Source organism: Monodelphis domestica, chromosome 6 (assembly GCF_027887165.1).
Source record: "Monodelphis domestica isolate mMonDom1 chromosome 6, mMonDom1.pri, whole genome shotgun sequence".
Lineage (NCBI taxonomy): Eukaryota > Metazoa > Chordata > Mammalia > Didelphimorphia > Didelphidae > Monodelphis > Monodelphis domestica.
Window position 1 is genome coordinate 275762384 of NC_077232.1, and position 14736 is coordinate 275777119.

Below are 14736 nucleotides of genomic sequence, written 5' to 3' on the forward strand. Positions count from 1 at the left end.
AAAAAGATTTGTCCTTAAATGGCCTTGTGCTCACCAAGCAATTCATCTTGTTCCAAGATGCTATTCACTGAAATTTTATTTTATTACAAAGCTGACAGAGAAGGGAGAAGATAGTGATATTCACATTAAATGAAAAGGTTATAAATATTTTTAACATTTAGTACAGCTGCTGCTTTGTTGCTACTTGGTGAGATTCCCAAAAATAGATAAATGAAAATGTGATTACCAAGTAAGTGGCATCCTGCCCTCCCCCACAATGAAACACTTGATTTCAGGTTAGCAGAAACTAGCTAGAACTGTATTACTAGTTGAAATAAATGATGTCATCCAAAAAATGTATGATTGGGGCAGGGGGAGAGCTGGCCAAGTGGCCAAAGTGGCAGATGATCATTGGACAGCTTGTATACTCTGTTAATACCTTTCTGAAAGCTAAAGATAATGAAGACTCACAAGTATCTCACTGGGCCGGTTGTGGTTATGAGAGGGCATATACCTGGATGACAGAGCATCAGTGGACTAACACACAAGTGGATTACCACAAAAGGGCTATTATAGAAAACACTCACTTTGATGAGATCATAGATCCATGTGAGTATTTACTTGACACATATTCATTCAGCAAACACTTTTTCAATGCCTACATATCTGAATTAGGATTACTACCCACTAGCAATAACAAGGGAAACTTCACTGTAGGAGGTAGCATTTGAATGGAAATGAGTAAAGAATTTAGCTTGGGGAAAGGGAAAGCATTCTAAGCATCAAACACTGTGTGGGAGGACATGCATGGGACTCACAGAAGGGATTACCTGAGTTGGAGCATAAGGTTCTTAAGAGGGTGGAAAAATGAGCTAAGGTTGGAAAGGAAGCATAGCATAGTGTACTAGCCAGGGATCAGGAACTAAAGTTTGACAGATAGCTGAGAGGGAGGGAACAGAGAGAAGAACACCACTTCCCTCCCAGGCAGAACTGTCCTATAGAAAATGGAGTTAGATCTGACCAGAGCTGAAGGGTAAGAGAAAAATCTTCAAATCTCTAGTACTATTCTCTTCTTTAGATGATTGTATCTATGATCCCCTTAGTACATTGAAGAAGATCTGGTGTCTCAGTTATTCAAAATATCTATTTATTAGAAAAAGGGATTTGGTTAAGAAAGTTAAGAAAGACTAGGAAGTCCCTGAACTATATTCCTCCTATAAGTTTCTTCAGGGGTTTGAAGTTCAAGTCTAGGGACTAAGTCCCAGATGATCTTAGTATCTTTATATGTTCAAGATGATTGTATTTCTTGGCACAGAGATATAGCTTTGAAGGAGTCTTCTGAAGGATAGACTATTGCCTTCCCTGGAGGGAAAAAAAATCTCTATCCAACCACTATGAGACAGATGGTTAGTCTGGATCTTTTCTGTTGAATGAGGGATTTGTAGCTAGACAGGTTCAGTGGAAATTGCTCCTTTCCTCTTCAGTTCAAAAGGGAAGAAACGGAATCCTCAACTGCTCCTCTCCTTTTCTTGGGTGGAGGTTCCATTCCCATCCCCCATTGGTAGTCAGAGTTCGATCTTTTTTCATGAGATAACACTGCAAATCTAGTCCTTGTATTTCCTTCAATAGTTCTCTCTTTCACAATAGGACTGCAGAAAGCTCTGAAGTTGAGGGACGAGGCCTAAAAATATGTTGCCAAGGACTGAGAAGTGAGTGAGAGAAGAAAGTGAAGGCAAATAGCTACAAAGCCAAGCACAGATTCCTGAGGCACTCCAATGGATATCTCCTTCAGAGATGACATGAGGACACTAATACCTAATCTCTGAATCCGATCATTCAACCACTTCTCAATCCATTTAACTGTACTGTTGTTTAGCCCACATTCCTCTATCTTTTCAATAAGAACAACATTGTCCCAAAAGGACCAATTGGAGAGACAAGATGTAGGTAGCACAGTGGATAGATTGCCAGGCCTGGAGTTGGGAGGACCTGAGTTCAAATCTGGCCTAGCTGTGTGACCTTGGGCAATCCTAGCCCTTGTCCTTCTGTCATGGAATTGCTAGTAAGACAGAAGATAAGGATTTAAAAAAAATTGTCAATTGTGTACAGGCACAGTTGAAGTGAAGTAGAAAAGATCTTGAAATTAGCAAAGGGGGGGCGGGGGCGGGCAGCAGGGTGGCTCAGTGGATTGAGAACCAAGATTAGACAGGAGTCCTAGGTTCAAATCTAGCCTCAAGTCACTTCCTAGCTGTGTGACCCCGGGCAAGTCACTTGACCCCCACTGCCTAGCCTTTACCACTCTTCTGCCTTGGAGCCAATAGACAGTACTGACTCTAAGACAGAAGGTAAGGGTTTAAAAAAAAAAAGAAATTAGCTAAGGATATTTTGTAGATTTCAGCAAGTATTTACTGAGGCCCACTAAATCTCCAAATTTTTAGAATTATTATTCATTGTTCTGTAATGGATCAGTGATCTTACCGATGAGAGGAGATCCTCCACAGACCTACCCAAGACTTGTCATTCTGGAAGGCTCTGACTCGATTCTTCAATGGATCCTCCACAGACATATACCCAATGTGTTTCTCTAAGTGCTATTGTGACTTTTAAGATATATATGTTTTTTAAATCTCTGGTATACACACAGTATCATAAGGTCTACATGTATCTAGTCACTTACCACTACTCTGTGGTTTTTGCCGACAGACTTCAGTGAGAACTACTTGCAGATTAGCAGCTATCTGGTCAGTTGGCATATCCAGCTGAAAGAAAATAATACAGTATAAACATTTTAGAAACATGATTAGAACAATCTTCAAATTGGGAAAGATGATAGAAGATAAAAATAGAAGCTGTGGGAAGATAAGCGTACCAACTGACTTTTGGTTTGGATGTGAATTGCTCCAACTATTCTGGGAAATAATTCAGTATTAACAGAAATTGCTAAATGACTCATTCTTCCCTTTAAACTAATTATATATGTCTAGATTTAAAAACTAGAGTAGGAAGAAAAGTCCCAAGTGTACCAAAATATTCACAGAACTATTTATAGTAACAAGAATATAGAAATAAATGTTCCTCGCCAATTGGGGAATGGCTAAACAAAATTATAGTAAGTATATAAATATAATGAAATAGTGCTACATTCTTAAGAAATAAGTAATTCATGATGCAGAGTGAAAGGAGCAGAACCAGGAGAACATTGTACACAGAGACTGATACTCTGTGGTACAATCGAATGTAATGGACTTCTCCATTAGTGGCAATGCAGTGATCCTGAACAACTTGTAGGGATCTATGAGAAAGAACACTATCCATAAGCAGAGTATCCAAAGAAATTAGTTTAAAAATAATAGCTTCCTTGAGCTCCTGTAGCCCATTCTGCCATGGGAGGGTTCTTCCCAGAGCTTCCATGTTGCAGAAAGGTTCCTTTCAGAGAGGTTCTTCCATCACTTCCCTAGCACCGAGCAGAAGATGGGACTTGATGTGGCTGTAGCTCTGCAAAGCTCTCTGGCCCCAGGGTTGTCTAGGGAAGGAGGTCAAGCAGCAGCGCCCAGTGAGGTTTTCTTGGACTCAGGCACCCAAGAAGTCCTGCTGAGTCTCTTCCACCTCAAATTTTTTTCATTGAAGAATTAGCCTACTTGCATGGGACAGGCCATTAGGACACTTTTTTTCTCCAAGAATGCCTATGTCCTTTGGAATCTTCTATTATTTTATGGAATAAAAGTTGATTGTAGTGTAATGGTGAAAAACTATTTTGGAAGAGAATGTAAATTCCATAGTGTGCTGGTGGAAAAATTGCCACACCTGAGCTACATTCCCAACATCCCTTTAAGTTATACCCTCATTTTATGTAAGGAGGGTTGGGAGATAAAATTTGGCTGTGGGGCTCTTTTTTCAGAGCTTGTGGTTTTGGTAAAGTGCTGCAGGTGTGAGTCTCTGGCTCTCTTTGCTCTGCTCACTTGACAGAATTTTTTTTTCCTTTTCTCTTTTGATTTAATATTATAAATCCTATATATTTTAAAAAGTAGGAGTATTTATTCATTTTTACTCCTACAATAGTCAGGCTTAAAAATGTTCAAGAAAGAGGGCAGCTGGGTGGCTCTGTGGATTGAGAATCAGGCCTAGAGCCAGGGGGGAGGGGAGGAGGGTTCCAGGTTCAAATGTGACCTCTATAGATACTGCGCCTAACTGTGACTCTGGGCAAGTCACTTAACCCACATTGCCTAGCTCTTAACACTCTTCTGCCTTGGAACCAATACACAGTATTGATTCTAAGATGGAAGATAAAAGTTAAAAAAATGTTCATGAATGATCATTTTTGTCTTCTTGAATGCAAAATCCTACTTATTCAGAATTATTAATTACATTCATACTGACTAAGCTAAAATTATACAAAAAGTTGGTAAATTCATATGACATAATTTTAGGTAAATTATTCACTCATTTTATTTAAAATGTTATTTTATATAATCTTTCATCTCTATTGTCTTTCCTCACTAATATCTTCATGATACTACAGCTTGGAAATGACCACCAAAATGGAAATACTTCAAATACAGGCTCAGCCAAAAGATTATGTGGCTGCTATTCAACCTTATCTCCTACCAAATTTCCCCATAGCAGTCATCAGCAAAATTGGCATCACACCTGGCCACAATCATGAGAAAAGAACAGATAGGGTTTCTAAATCTGGTGTAAGAAGCAGTTTATCAAATAAAAGAACCTGTATTAGAGTAGAGTTGATCCCTTTAATTAAAAATATTTTCTGGACTGTTCTGATGTCTTTCTGTGATTCTGATTATCTTGAGTGGTTTGAAAGTCAGGCCTAGAAACGGGAGGCCCTGGATTGAAATCTAACCTCAGATACTTCTGTATGTGACCCTGGGGGGAGGGAGGGAAGAGGGGGAGAGAGAGAGAAGGACTCAAAATGGGGCCTTATTTTGAGTGGTATCACTCAAAATTGGCAGCAATAAAAAAAAAGATGGCAAAATTCACTTCCCAACTGACAAACCTTCCTTTGCTAGTTTCACAGCTTCTCCAGGAAGAATGGATTAGTTACATGGGGTCATCCAGGAGGAGAAGGTGTAGCTCAGGAGGAAATTGTTGCTTTCCAAAGTTCTGAGGGTTACATTATGAGATGTTATGAAAGAAAAAGAAGAAATGCCCATGGAATGAATACTTGTGGAAATGTGAACCAGCAGGAACCAGTGTCTCCAAGAGCTGCTATCCCCTCACTGTCAGTCACCTATATACCTGACGAACATTGCTTTTCTGGGCCAGCAGGAAGGTATAAGCATGAAATGTCTTTATATTCGAATTTCACCAAAATGTACTTTACAAATAAGTAATAAAAGCTCTATTTGATTTAAAAAAGACTGTAAGGGGAGGCAGACACCCTTGGCCACTGAAACGACAGCACTCAGTTTTGATTGTTTCCTATTGACACTGTTACATCCATTGGTGTATGTGGTTTTCCTGGTTCTATTATGTCGCTTTTCATCCATTGGTCTAAGTTCATGATGGTGAACCTTTTGGAGACCACATGCAGTACCCCACCCTCACTGCCTTACACCAGTCAGGGGTAGGAGAAAGGGAGGAAGTGGCAGCTCAGGGGAGGAAATAAGCACTTCCATTGGGCTGCTGGGCAGAGTGCTGGGGAGGCTTAGTGGAGAGGGAAAAGGGAATAGCTTCACCCAAGTCCCTCTGCCTTTCTAGTAACAAACTATAATGAGCATTAGCATGCATGCCCACAGAAGTCTCTGCAAGCCATCTTTGGCATTGTGCTGTAATATTTATCGGGAAAACTGGTTGGATTGATGAACAGGGGATATGGAAGGTTTTGTAATGGGGAATGGAGTATACCCAGTGTAAAAATTAAATTAGTATCTAGTAATAAAATATTATATTTATGAGGTTTGTTAAGGATTATTAGAAATCAAGGATACAAAATAATAAACCACATGCCCAGGGCTGATTAGCCCATTCAAAGCTTACTTGCTATATCATTGCAATGCCCGAGGAGAGAGGGAACGAGTGTTACTCGCAGTTAAATACTGTGATCTCGTCTAGTTGGAGACTCAGGTGAGATTATAGGGAATTCTGGGAAATACCAAGGACTTCTGGGGATTGAAGTCTAGGGTTCAAAATCTCCATTTTTACATTTCTCCCCAGAGGCCTGAGGAAGACTAGTCTCTCTGATGGGTCTTGTAAACATAACAGCTAGGAAATTACAGTAATTTGAGGATAAGAGGAAGAGAACAAAACCAATAATTGCTAGGCGCATTGACAAAAAGCCAGTTAGGGGGCAGTCCCCTTTGGCATAAGAGTATACATACAAAACAAATGCATTCAAACCCCACACAGTTCAAATCACCACATCCCAAAGTTCACTCTGGATCTTCTGGTGCAGCTTGTGGTCTGTGGAGGCATCTTCATGGTGTCTTCTCCAAACAGTTCAGTTTCTGGATTTGGAGAGGTAGCATGTTTCTTAACCTAAAACTACTCTCAAAAGGAATTTAAGCTTTGCAATTTAAAATAATAATTTTACATTCTCTCCCTGAAGAGGGAGATTGAAAAACACAGGGATCACTTAGGGATGCATGGCTGAGTTATTAGGTATATGAATCAATTAGCAAGAGAAAATCAAAAGACATAAAAAAAAAATCTAAATTAAAAAGATAATTTCTGGATGAAATATAGACTATCAAAGTCTTATGTGTAAAAATTCTAACTAAAGGAAAAATAAACCTATAACAGGTCCTTGAATCAGGGACCAATTAAAATGATTTAAGCAATGATGCATTTACCCAGTCAGTAGCCAGGACTACAGAAAGTTTGCCACACTATGAAAGGCAGAAAAGGGACTAGATTATAGGAGCCAGGTAGGAGCCAAATTTGAGATACTTGGTAGACTATAGGACAAGGAAGACCTGCCTTTAACATAAGTAAGCAGCCTCAACCTTGAACTCCAAACATGCTCAAGTCCTTTTGTCATGGCTCAAAATTTGGTTGGTCTTTTTGACCTTGTGCTCAATTGGCACTATGCAGTTTAGCTTTGTGCTTCTTTGGCACTGTGAAATGGCTCTTTTTGTATTCTCTTGTCCTGGAATCAGACAGAATCATTATGCAAAGTCCCATAGTTTTTTAAAACAATCAATGGCATCATGTTTATAGTCTCAAGCTTTTTGGGTATGCATTGACATTAAAGAAAATTATATTTCATATATATATTACTGCAAAATAAAAAAAATTAAAGAAAATCTTAATATAGGTGGTATGTGCTTCAAATATAAAAAGGAGAAAAAATAAAAAACTGAAATAGCATATTGCACATGCAAGAAAAATGTAATAATAAAAGTTTTTAAAAAAATAAAAAATATAACTTCTAATCACTGACATGCTGTGTCAGCTAAGGAAATGTAGAATACAAGGCTTCTCACCAAAAATGAGATCCATTTCCTCTTCATACCTGGCCATTATCCACTATGAGTACAAGCAAATGAATTTCACAAAGTAACAGTTTTTTATAAAGACTAGTAGTACAACATGTAATGCAAATTCAAAAAGTACCAAAATCCCCAAAATTCACAATAGCCCAGTTAATTACAACAGCAAACAAACCCACTATCATATTTAACATGAGTCTGCTGTATGACATTTAAAGAAAATGGATATTTGTCACCAGTTTTTCAGGTATAGCAATGCTTCAACCTTAGCAAACATTTTTAAACAAAGTAAAACATATTTGGGTCTAGAACATCATCAAGAAATCTAGATATCATTACAAAAATGTGGCAGAGGAGTCTGGGAAAAACCCAAACCCCATGTACTGTTGATGTTGGGTAAAGTGAGCTGAAGAGTTATAAATGAGAGATGCTCCTCTTTTGGGAGCCATCCAGGGGTACCATGCCCTGGGATTAACTTCCCAGCTCCTTTGGTATGAGACTGCGATGTCCCATCCGTTCACATTTTGATAAATGTGATAAGTGGGGATTGTAGCATACCAGGCATATTAGCATCTTGGAAGTGATTGATGTATTGATATCGTATCTTATGTGTTCATATGCCAGACTCATGGCCAAGTTAATTATTGATTATCGCATTTCTAAATCTTCAGTCCAAAGGACAAGAGAATTCCTGAGCAGGGCATTACCTGCAACAGTGCCGGCTCACGCCTTGTCAGACCACATTCCTTTCCATGGGGCATGTTGGATTAATCTCCTCCTCTTTGATTTTGTGATTATCAATTCAACCAATGTTAAAACCTATGCCATGTCACGTATTCACTAATTACCTCCCACTCCACATTCCTAAAATCTCCAATAAAAATTGAGGAACATGTGCGAGCCTCCCTCTTGCCTCTTGCTTCTCTTGATCTTCTAACTGTTCTGGATCCTCTTGTCGCTCTAGTTCTATTATTCCTCATGCCTGCTTGATTCTTGGAATGCTGTCTCTTCTCATACTTCTCATTAATCCTTTGGCTCTCTGGCCCATGAGAGGTTATTAGTGGAGATCGTGGCTCCCCTCATGTTTGTTTCTCATACTTCTAGTTACTCCTCTTGTTATCTTGCTCATGAGAAATATTATCAGAGATCACTGCACCCCATGTGTTTTCGCTTGTCATCTCTGAGTAATTCCTGCGTTTCTCCCTATATAACTATTATCCCTATATAACTATTATTATATAACTATTCATCCATTTTCCTCCAGACTCCATTCTCCTTCTCAGGTCACCATCCACAAGTAATTTGTGTAGGGACTGCAGGCGGTCGGTCCCAAAAGGGATTATAATTGTATTTCACTTCAGCTACTAAAATGGACTTTACCTCCTGTTAGAGGCAGGCAAAATGATCAGTTGAAAAAAAAATTTCAATTCATTTCTAAAGACCCCTTAAAATCAATTTGAGATATTTAGCTCATTAAATTTTCCAAAGGTAATAATTGTAACCAGTTTTGATGACGTGCATCCATCCTCTATGTGACAATTCACAAAGTCAAAATAGAAAAGGCTGTTTTTTATATATGGGCTTATTCAATAATATTTGTTCAGTATAGTTAGAGGGGAAAAGCAACAGAATATAACAGCAGTTAAAAGTCAGTACATTAAAATGATTCAGTGTAACAGAATAGTATTGAATACATTAATATATGAACTTAAAAACAAAATTAAATCTTAAACAAAACAATCAGCAAAATGCAATATAGGTTGTTTTTTTTAAAAACACTGGAGTCTGAAAAACCTTAAAAATATAACCTTCAGTCTCTTTAAAGTTTGTTTTTGTTTTTTATCTGTTGAGATGCCTTTTGTCAGAACTATGGAATATCCTACAGCAAGGGTGAACATGGGTTTTAGGAATCTCAAATTGGGAAGGCCCAAATGGCAAAGAGTTGCAGGGGGATGAATTTCTCTCCTGAATGTCAGGTGAGATAAATAAAAGGATCAGTGCACTCAAAAAATATCCTTTGAAATAGGAAATGCACTTCTCTCTTATAGAATATGCCATACTTGTAACTTCCTCTTTGGAAAAGTTTCTTCCTTCTCCTCGGTCCTCCCCTTGAGGTTCCCTGCCAGGCGGAGGCTAATTGTTGCCTAAGGAAAGAACACCCCAGTTTTTACCAGCTGGTTTGTGATTCCCAAAACACAGTGGCTGCTACCAGCAGCTCAAGTCCTGGGGCTGGGCCTGGAGCGGGGCTGGGGCCAGAGAGCGATCTAGGTCAAGCAGGTCCAGAGCGGATGGCTGGAGTGAGCTGAATCAGATTTAGCTTTGCGAGGGGGGCCAAAAAACCTTGTCCGGAGAAATGTGGCTTAAAAAAATGATCTAGGCTATCTTAAAAAAAAACTTGAGAAATTCTCTTCCAATCTTGTGGTTGCCATTAACTGTAAAAATTAAATTACTTTCTAGAAAGAAAATATTATATTTATGAGGTTTATTAAGGATTATTAGAAATCAAGGATACATGCCCAGGGCTGATTAGCCCATTCAAAGCTTACTTAGTACATCATTGCAATGGCCGAGGAGAGAGAGCACACATTACTGCTAGTTATTATTATTATTATCATAATTACTAATTATGATCTTGCCCAAGTGGAGACTCAGGTGAGATTATAGGGAATTCTGGGAAATACCAAGGACTTCTGGGGATTGAAGTCTAGGGTTCAAAATCTCCATTTTAACAACAGTGCCATACATTTGTCATCATGGGGCTAAGTCCTTCTGTGGTCCTCTGTATAGATTATGTTTATACTTTCTCAGAGCACAATAAAATTCTAAAACATTTACATACTATAGCTATTAGGACATTCTCAATACAAGGGCATTTTCTTTGTTGCCAATTCTCTGATGCCATTATACCAAAAACAACCATGAAAGACTTAAGAATTGTGGATCATGACTCCCAATGGCCTCAAGATACAGAATGTGCCAATGCACCACGAAGAAAGCCTCTCTTGTAAATGAGGGTAGAAGTAATATGATACCCCAAAAAGCACCCCACAAAAGCATAAAACAACAATAGTGAAACATTTAAAGAACATATGATAGAAAAAACTCACAAGAGGGCATAAAAGATAGTAGTGTTGGTTTGATGTATAAGTTTTTAAAAAGCTGCAACAAATTAGTTTCATATATAGGATTCATAATATTACATGAAATCCTCTTTTTCTGACCTTTTTTTTGGTGTAAGAAACTGTTCCTTTTTGTTGTTTGTCAGAGAAAACCAAAAAGAAAACAGATTGGTTATGGAGAGAATTTTTAAACAAAAAAAAAAGAGAAATCTTAAATACTTTCATATAAAACTGACACTTTTTTTTTGCACAAACAAAATAAATGCAGCTTAGATGAACAGGGAAATTATCAACTAAAAAAAATTTTTTTATCAAGTATCTGGCATCTAAGATACCAGGGATTCAAAACAAATAAGAAAAATCAAAAGCCATTAGTGAACAGAAAAATGGTTGAAGGACAAAAAACAAATTTTCTGAAAAAGTAATTGCAAACTATTAATAACCATAGGAAAAATTTGGTTTTATATAACAAAATGTTATACATTTCTCCCAACAGGCAGTTCTCAGGCAAAGAAATCAAAAGTATTAATAAGCACATGAAAAAGTGTTCTACATCTCTTATAATCAGAGAGATGCAAATCAACACAACTCTGAGGTATCACCTCACACCTAGCAGATTGGCTAACATGACAGCTATGGAAAGTAATGAATGCTGGAGGGGATGTGGCAAAGTAGGGACACTAATTTATTACTGGTGGAGTTTGAATTGATCCAACCATTCTGAAGGACAATTTAGAACTATGCCCAAGGGGCGATAAAAGACTGTCTGCCCTTTGATCCAGCCATGGCACTGATGGGTTTGTACCCCAAAGAGACAATAAGTAAAAAGACTTGTACAAGAATATTCATAGTGGTGCTCTTTGTGGTGGCCAAAAATTGGAAAATAAGGGGATGCCCTTCAATTGGGGAATGGCTGAACAAATTATAGTATATGTTGGTGATGGAATACTATTGCGCTCAAAGGAATAATAAAGTGGAGGAATTCCATGGAGACTGGAACAGCCTCCAGGAAGTGATGCAGAGTGAGAGAAGAACCAAGAAAACATTGTACACAGAGCCTGATACACTGTGGTACAATCAAACATAATGGACTTTTCCATTAGTGTCAATGCAGTGTCCCTGAACAATCTAATCTTCAGGGATCTAAAAAACACTATCCACAAGCAGAGGATAAACTGTGGGAGTAAAAACACCGATGAAAAGCAACTACTTGACTACAGGAGCGGAGGGGATATGATTGAGGAGATACTCTAAATGAACACTCTAATGCAAATACCAACAACATGGAAATGGGTTCGAATCAAGAACACATGTGATACCCAGTGGAATCACGCGTCGGAGGGAAAAAAAGAAAATGATCTTTGTTTCTAATGAATAATGTTTTGAAATGACCAAATAAAATAATGTTAAAAAAAATAAATTAAATTAAAAAAAAAAGGGTTTATATGTTTTGTTATCTGTTCCCTGGAACTTTTAGAGATGTTTCACTTATTCACAATTCCATTTGTTTTTAGGCATCTTTCATTTATGTTGCTGTAGTATTATGTACGTTATTCTTTTATTTCTGTTTATTTCACCATATGGCAGTTCACACAAATCTTAATGATTCTTTGGATTCTTCAAGTTCATGATTTCTCACTGAACAAGAATATTCAATTATATTCATATACTAGTTTTTTCATCCAGTGTCAGATGATGGACAACTCCTTTGTTACCAGTTCTTTGATGTCACAAAGAGTATGCTATCAATATTTTAGTATATTTTTAACTTTAGTTTCTACTTTTCATTTTGCTTCTAGAGAGCAGCGTAGACAGAGCAATGGGACCTGAATTCAAATCTATTAAGGCAGTTAATACAGTATTGACTCCTAGACAGAAGGTAAGGGTTTAAAAAAAAGGGGGGGAGTGGCATCTGGATAGCTCAGTGGATTGAGAGCCAGGCCTAGAGATGGGAGGTCCTAGGTTCAAATCTGGCCTCAGACCCTTCCCAGCTGTGTGACCCTGGGCAAGTCACTTGACCCCCATTGCCTAGCCCTTACCACTCTTCTGCCTTGGAGCCAATACACAGTATTTACTCCAAGACAGAAGGTAGGGTTAAAAAAAAAAAAGCAGCAGGCTATTGAGCTGAAACAAGAGGAGCCTTACAGCGACATCGTTGCAACACCTGGACCAAGATTCCATATAATTTGAATGTCTAAATGGATTATAGCTAGTGTTTATTTCACTAGTATAAATGAATTGCCCCCATGTTGTAGGGCACAAAAGACCATTACAGAAAATTTAGATTTTTGTCTGTACAAAGTATCTCTTGCCCTTTTATATTTTTAATTTACCATCTTCATTTTTAAGGGAAACTGCTCAGGTGGGTTGTGTTTATTTTCTCATGGAGATATACTCTCCAGGACCCAGATAATAATTTTAATAGTTCAGAGCAGATGTGTGTAATATTGGTGCATGTAATGATGTTGAGTTGCAATGAAAAGCCATGATTTGTATCTTAATTCTCCATTAATGCATTTAAAAAATTAACTTCTGGGAAAAACCTGCCAACCTCAAAAACATTTAAGTACCTATTATGTGTAGGGCACTTATTCAAATGTCTGGTTTTCATAGAACAGAATTGGATTTTCTCTAAATTTTTTGCTCTGGTCTCTGGCTACATGAAAACCATGGACAAAGATTTCTCCACATTTTATCAAGTGTTTGGAAATTCCTCCAGCAATAGGAATTGCATCTATAGCACACTAAAAATCTTATGATTTAGCAGAGGGCAAACATTTCTGCAAAGCACTTGCTGAAACCAAACCTCGGATGAAATTATCTAGTTCAAATCCATATCATTCTAGCTCATTGTGGAGGTGCCATGCTTTTAACAACCCATCATAGCAAAAGGTTTAGTTTCATTGTATGAACTGTACTGTGTGACCCTGGACAAGTCAATTCACCTCTATCTCAGATTTCTCATCTATAAAATGGGGATAATAATAGCACCTACCTCCCAGGGATGTTGTGAGGATCAAATGAGAAAGTAATAATAAAGCATGGGCCTGGCAAAAGCAGGTGCTAAGTAAATATTAATTATGAGTGATATCATTACTTTCTTGGATTATATACTCAGTAGTGGAATTTCTGTGTCAAAGAATATATTGGATTTAGTCCCTCCCCCCACCAAAAAAAAGACTTCTGAGTCTATAGTTCCTATAAAGAATTTGGTCTGATATTCACATGAGAATAACCAAGTAAATACAGAATGCTAAGATTAAAACATGCATCTGGACATACCTGGGACAGAAGATACAAATGGAGAACAAGCTGGGCTCAGAATTGAAAAGGAAGAGGGCAGGCTGGATTGCCTTAGGGAAGGTGCAATGTTCCTTAAAAGACCTCATGCTTTGTGTGAAAGCTATTTTAAAAATAGCAACATTCTGCTGGTGTTACTATCTGGCTATGAGAAAAGGAACACAGCATTATCCAATGAACTGAAAATAAATATTACCCTAAGCTTGAGGCATATAGCCAGTGAGGAACTTTCAAGAATAGACAGAATAAAAGGTATTATCAGGGAAATGCACAATAGAAAGAAAAAAAGGTTTGGTCATGTGGCAAAGGCAAATACTGACAGATAAATATTGAGAAGTTTTTTCTGATATCCTTGAGATGTCAAGAGAACTAAGGAAGGCCTCCAGCGTGCAGGATGGACTTCTTATGGTGAAGTGGCAGTGGGACATAAATCAAAATCTCACAAGACAGGTTGTATTCTGTAACACTGGGAAAAAGATCCTGCTGGCTTATAATTCAGATTTCTTTGAATACTGAGGATGGAATATAGCTCCAATCAAAACCATTCTGATGTTTCGTCTCACCTCCTATACACTGGCAAAGATGATAAAAAGAAATAGATGTTGGAGGAGCTGCAAGAAGACATGCTCACTAATATGGATGGCATTGGTAGACCTGAGAATTGGTGCAAACAAGATAGAAAAGAATTTGGAGTGTTCTTGTCTGGGAACCACATTTTAGAAGGACTAGGATTACAACAAACCCCATGTTCAAGCCATAGAACAAGTTGTTAAGGGAATTGGAGGTGTAAAACCCACAGTCTTCAAACTGTCTTCAAGGACTGTCCTGGGGAAGAGGGAGTAGACATTTCTGCCAAGCCACAGCATAAAGTATATATTCAGCAATAGCTGAAG

General features: G+C 38.0%; 1 protein-coding gene across 1 annotated transcript in view; it reads right to left on the reverse strand.

Moving 5' to 3' along the window:
• Window positions 1–14736, reverse strand: part of MRPL1 (mitochondrial ribosomal protein L1) — an 87189-nt gene that overhangs the window by 981 nt on the left and 71472 nt on the right. Inside the window, exon 8 of the mRNA XM_056803250.1 lies at window positions 2657–2738. Within this exon, the coding sequence (XP_056659228.1) occupies window positions 2657–2738 (82 nt within the window). The remainder of the gene's footprint in view (window positions 1–2656; window positions 2739–14736) is intronic.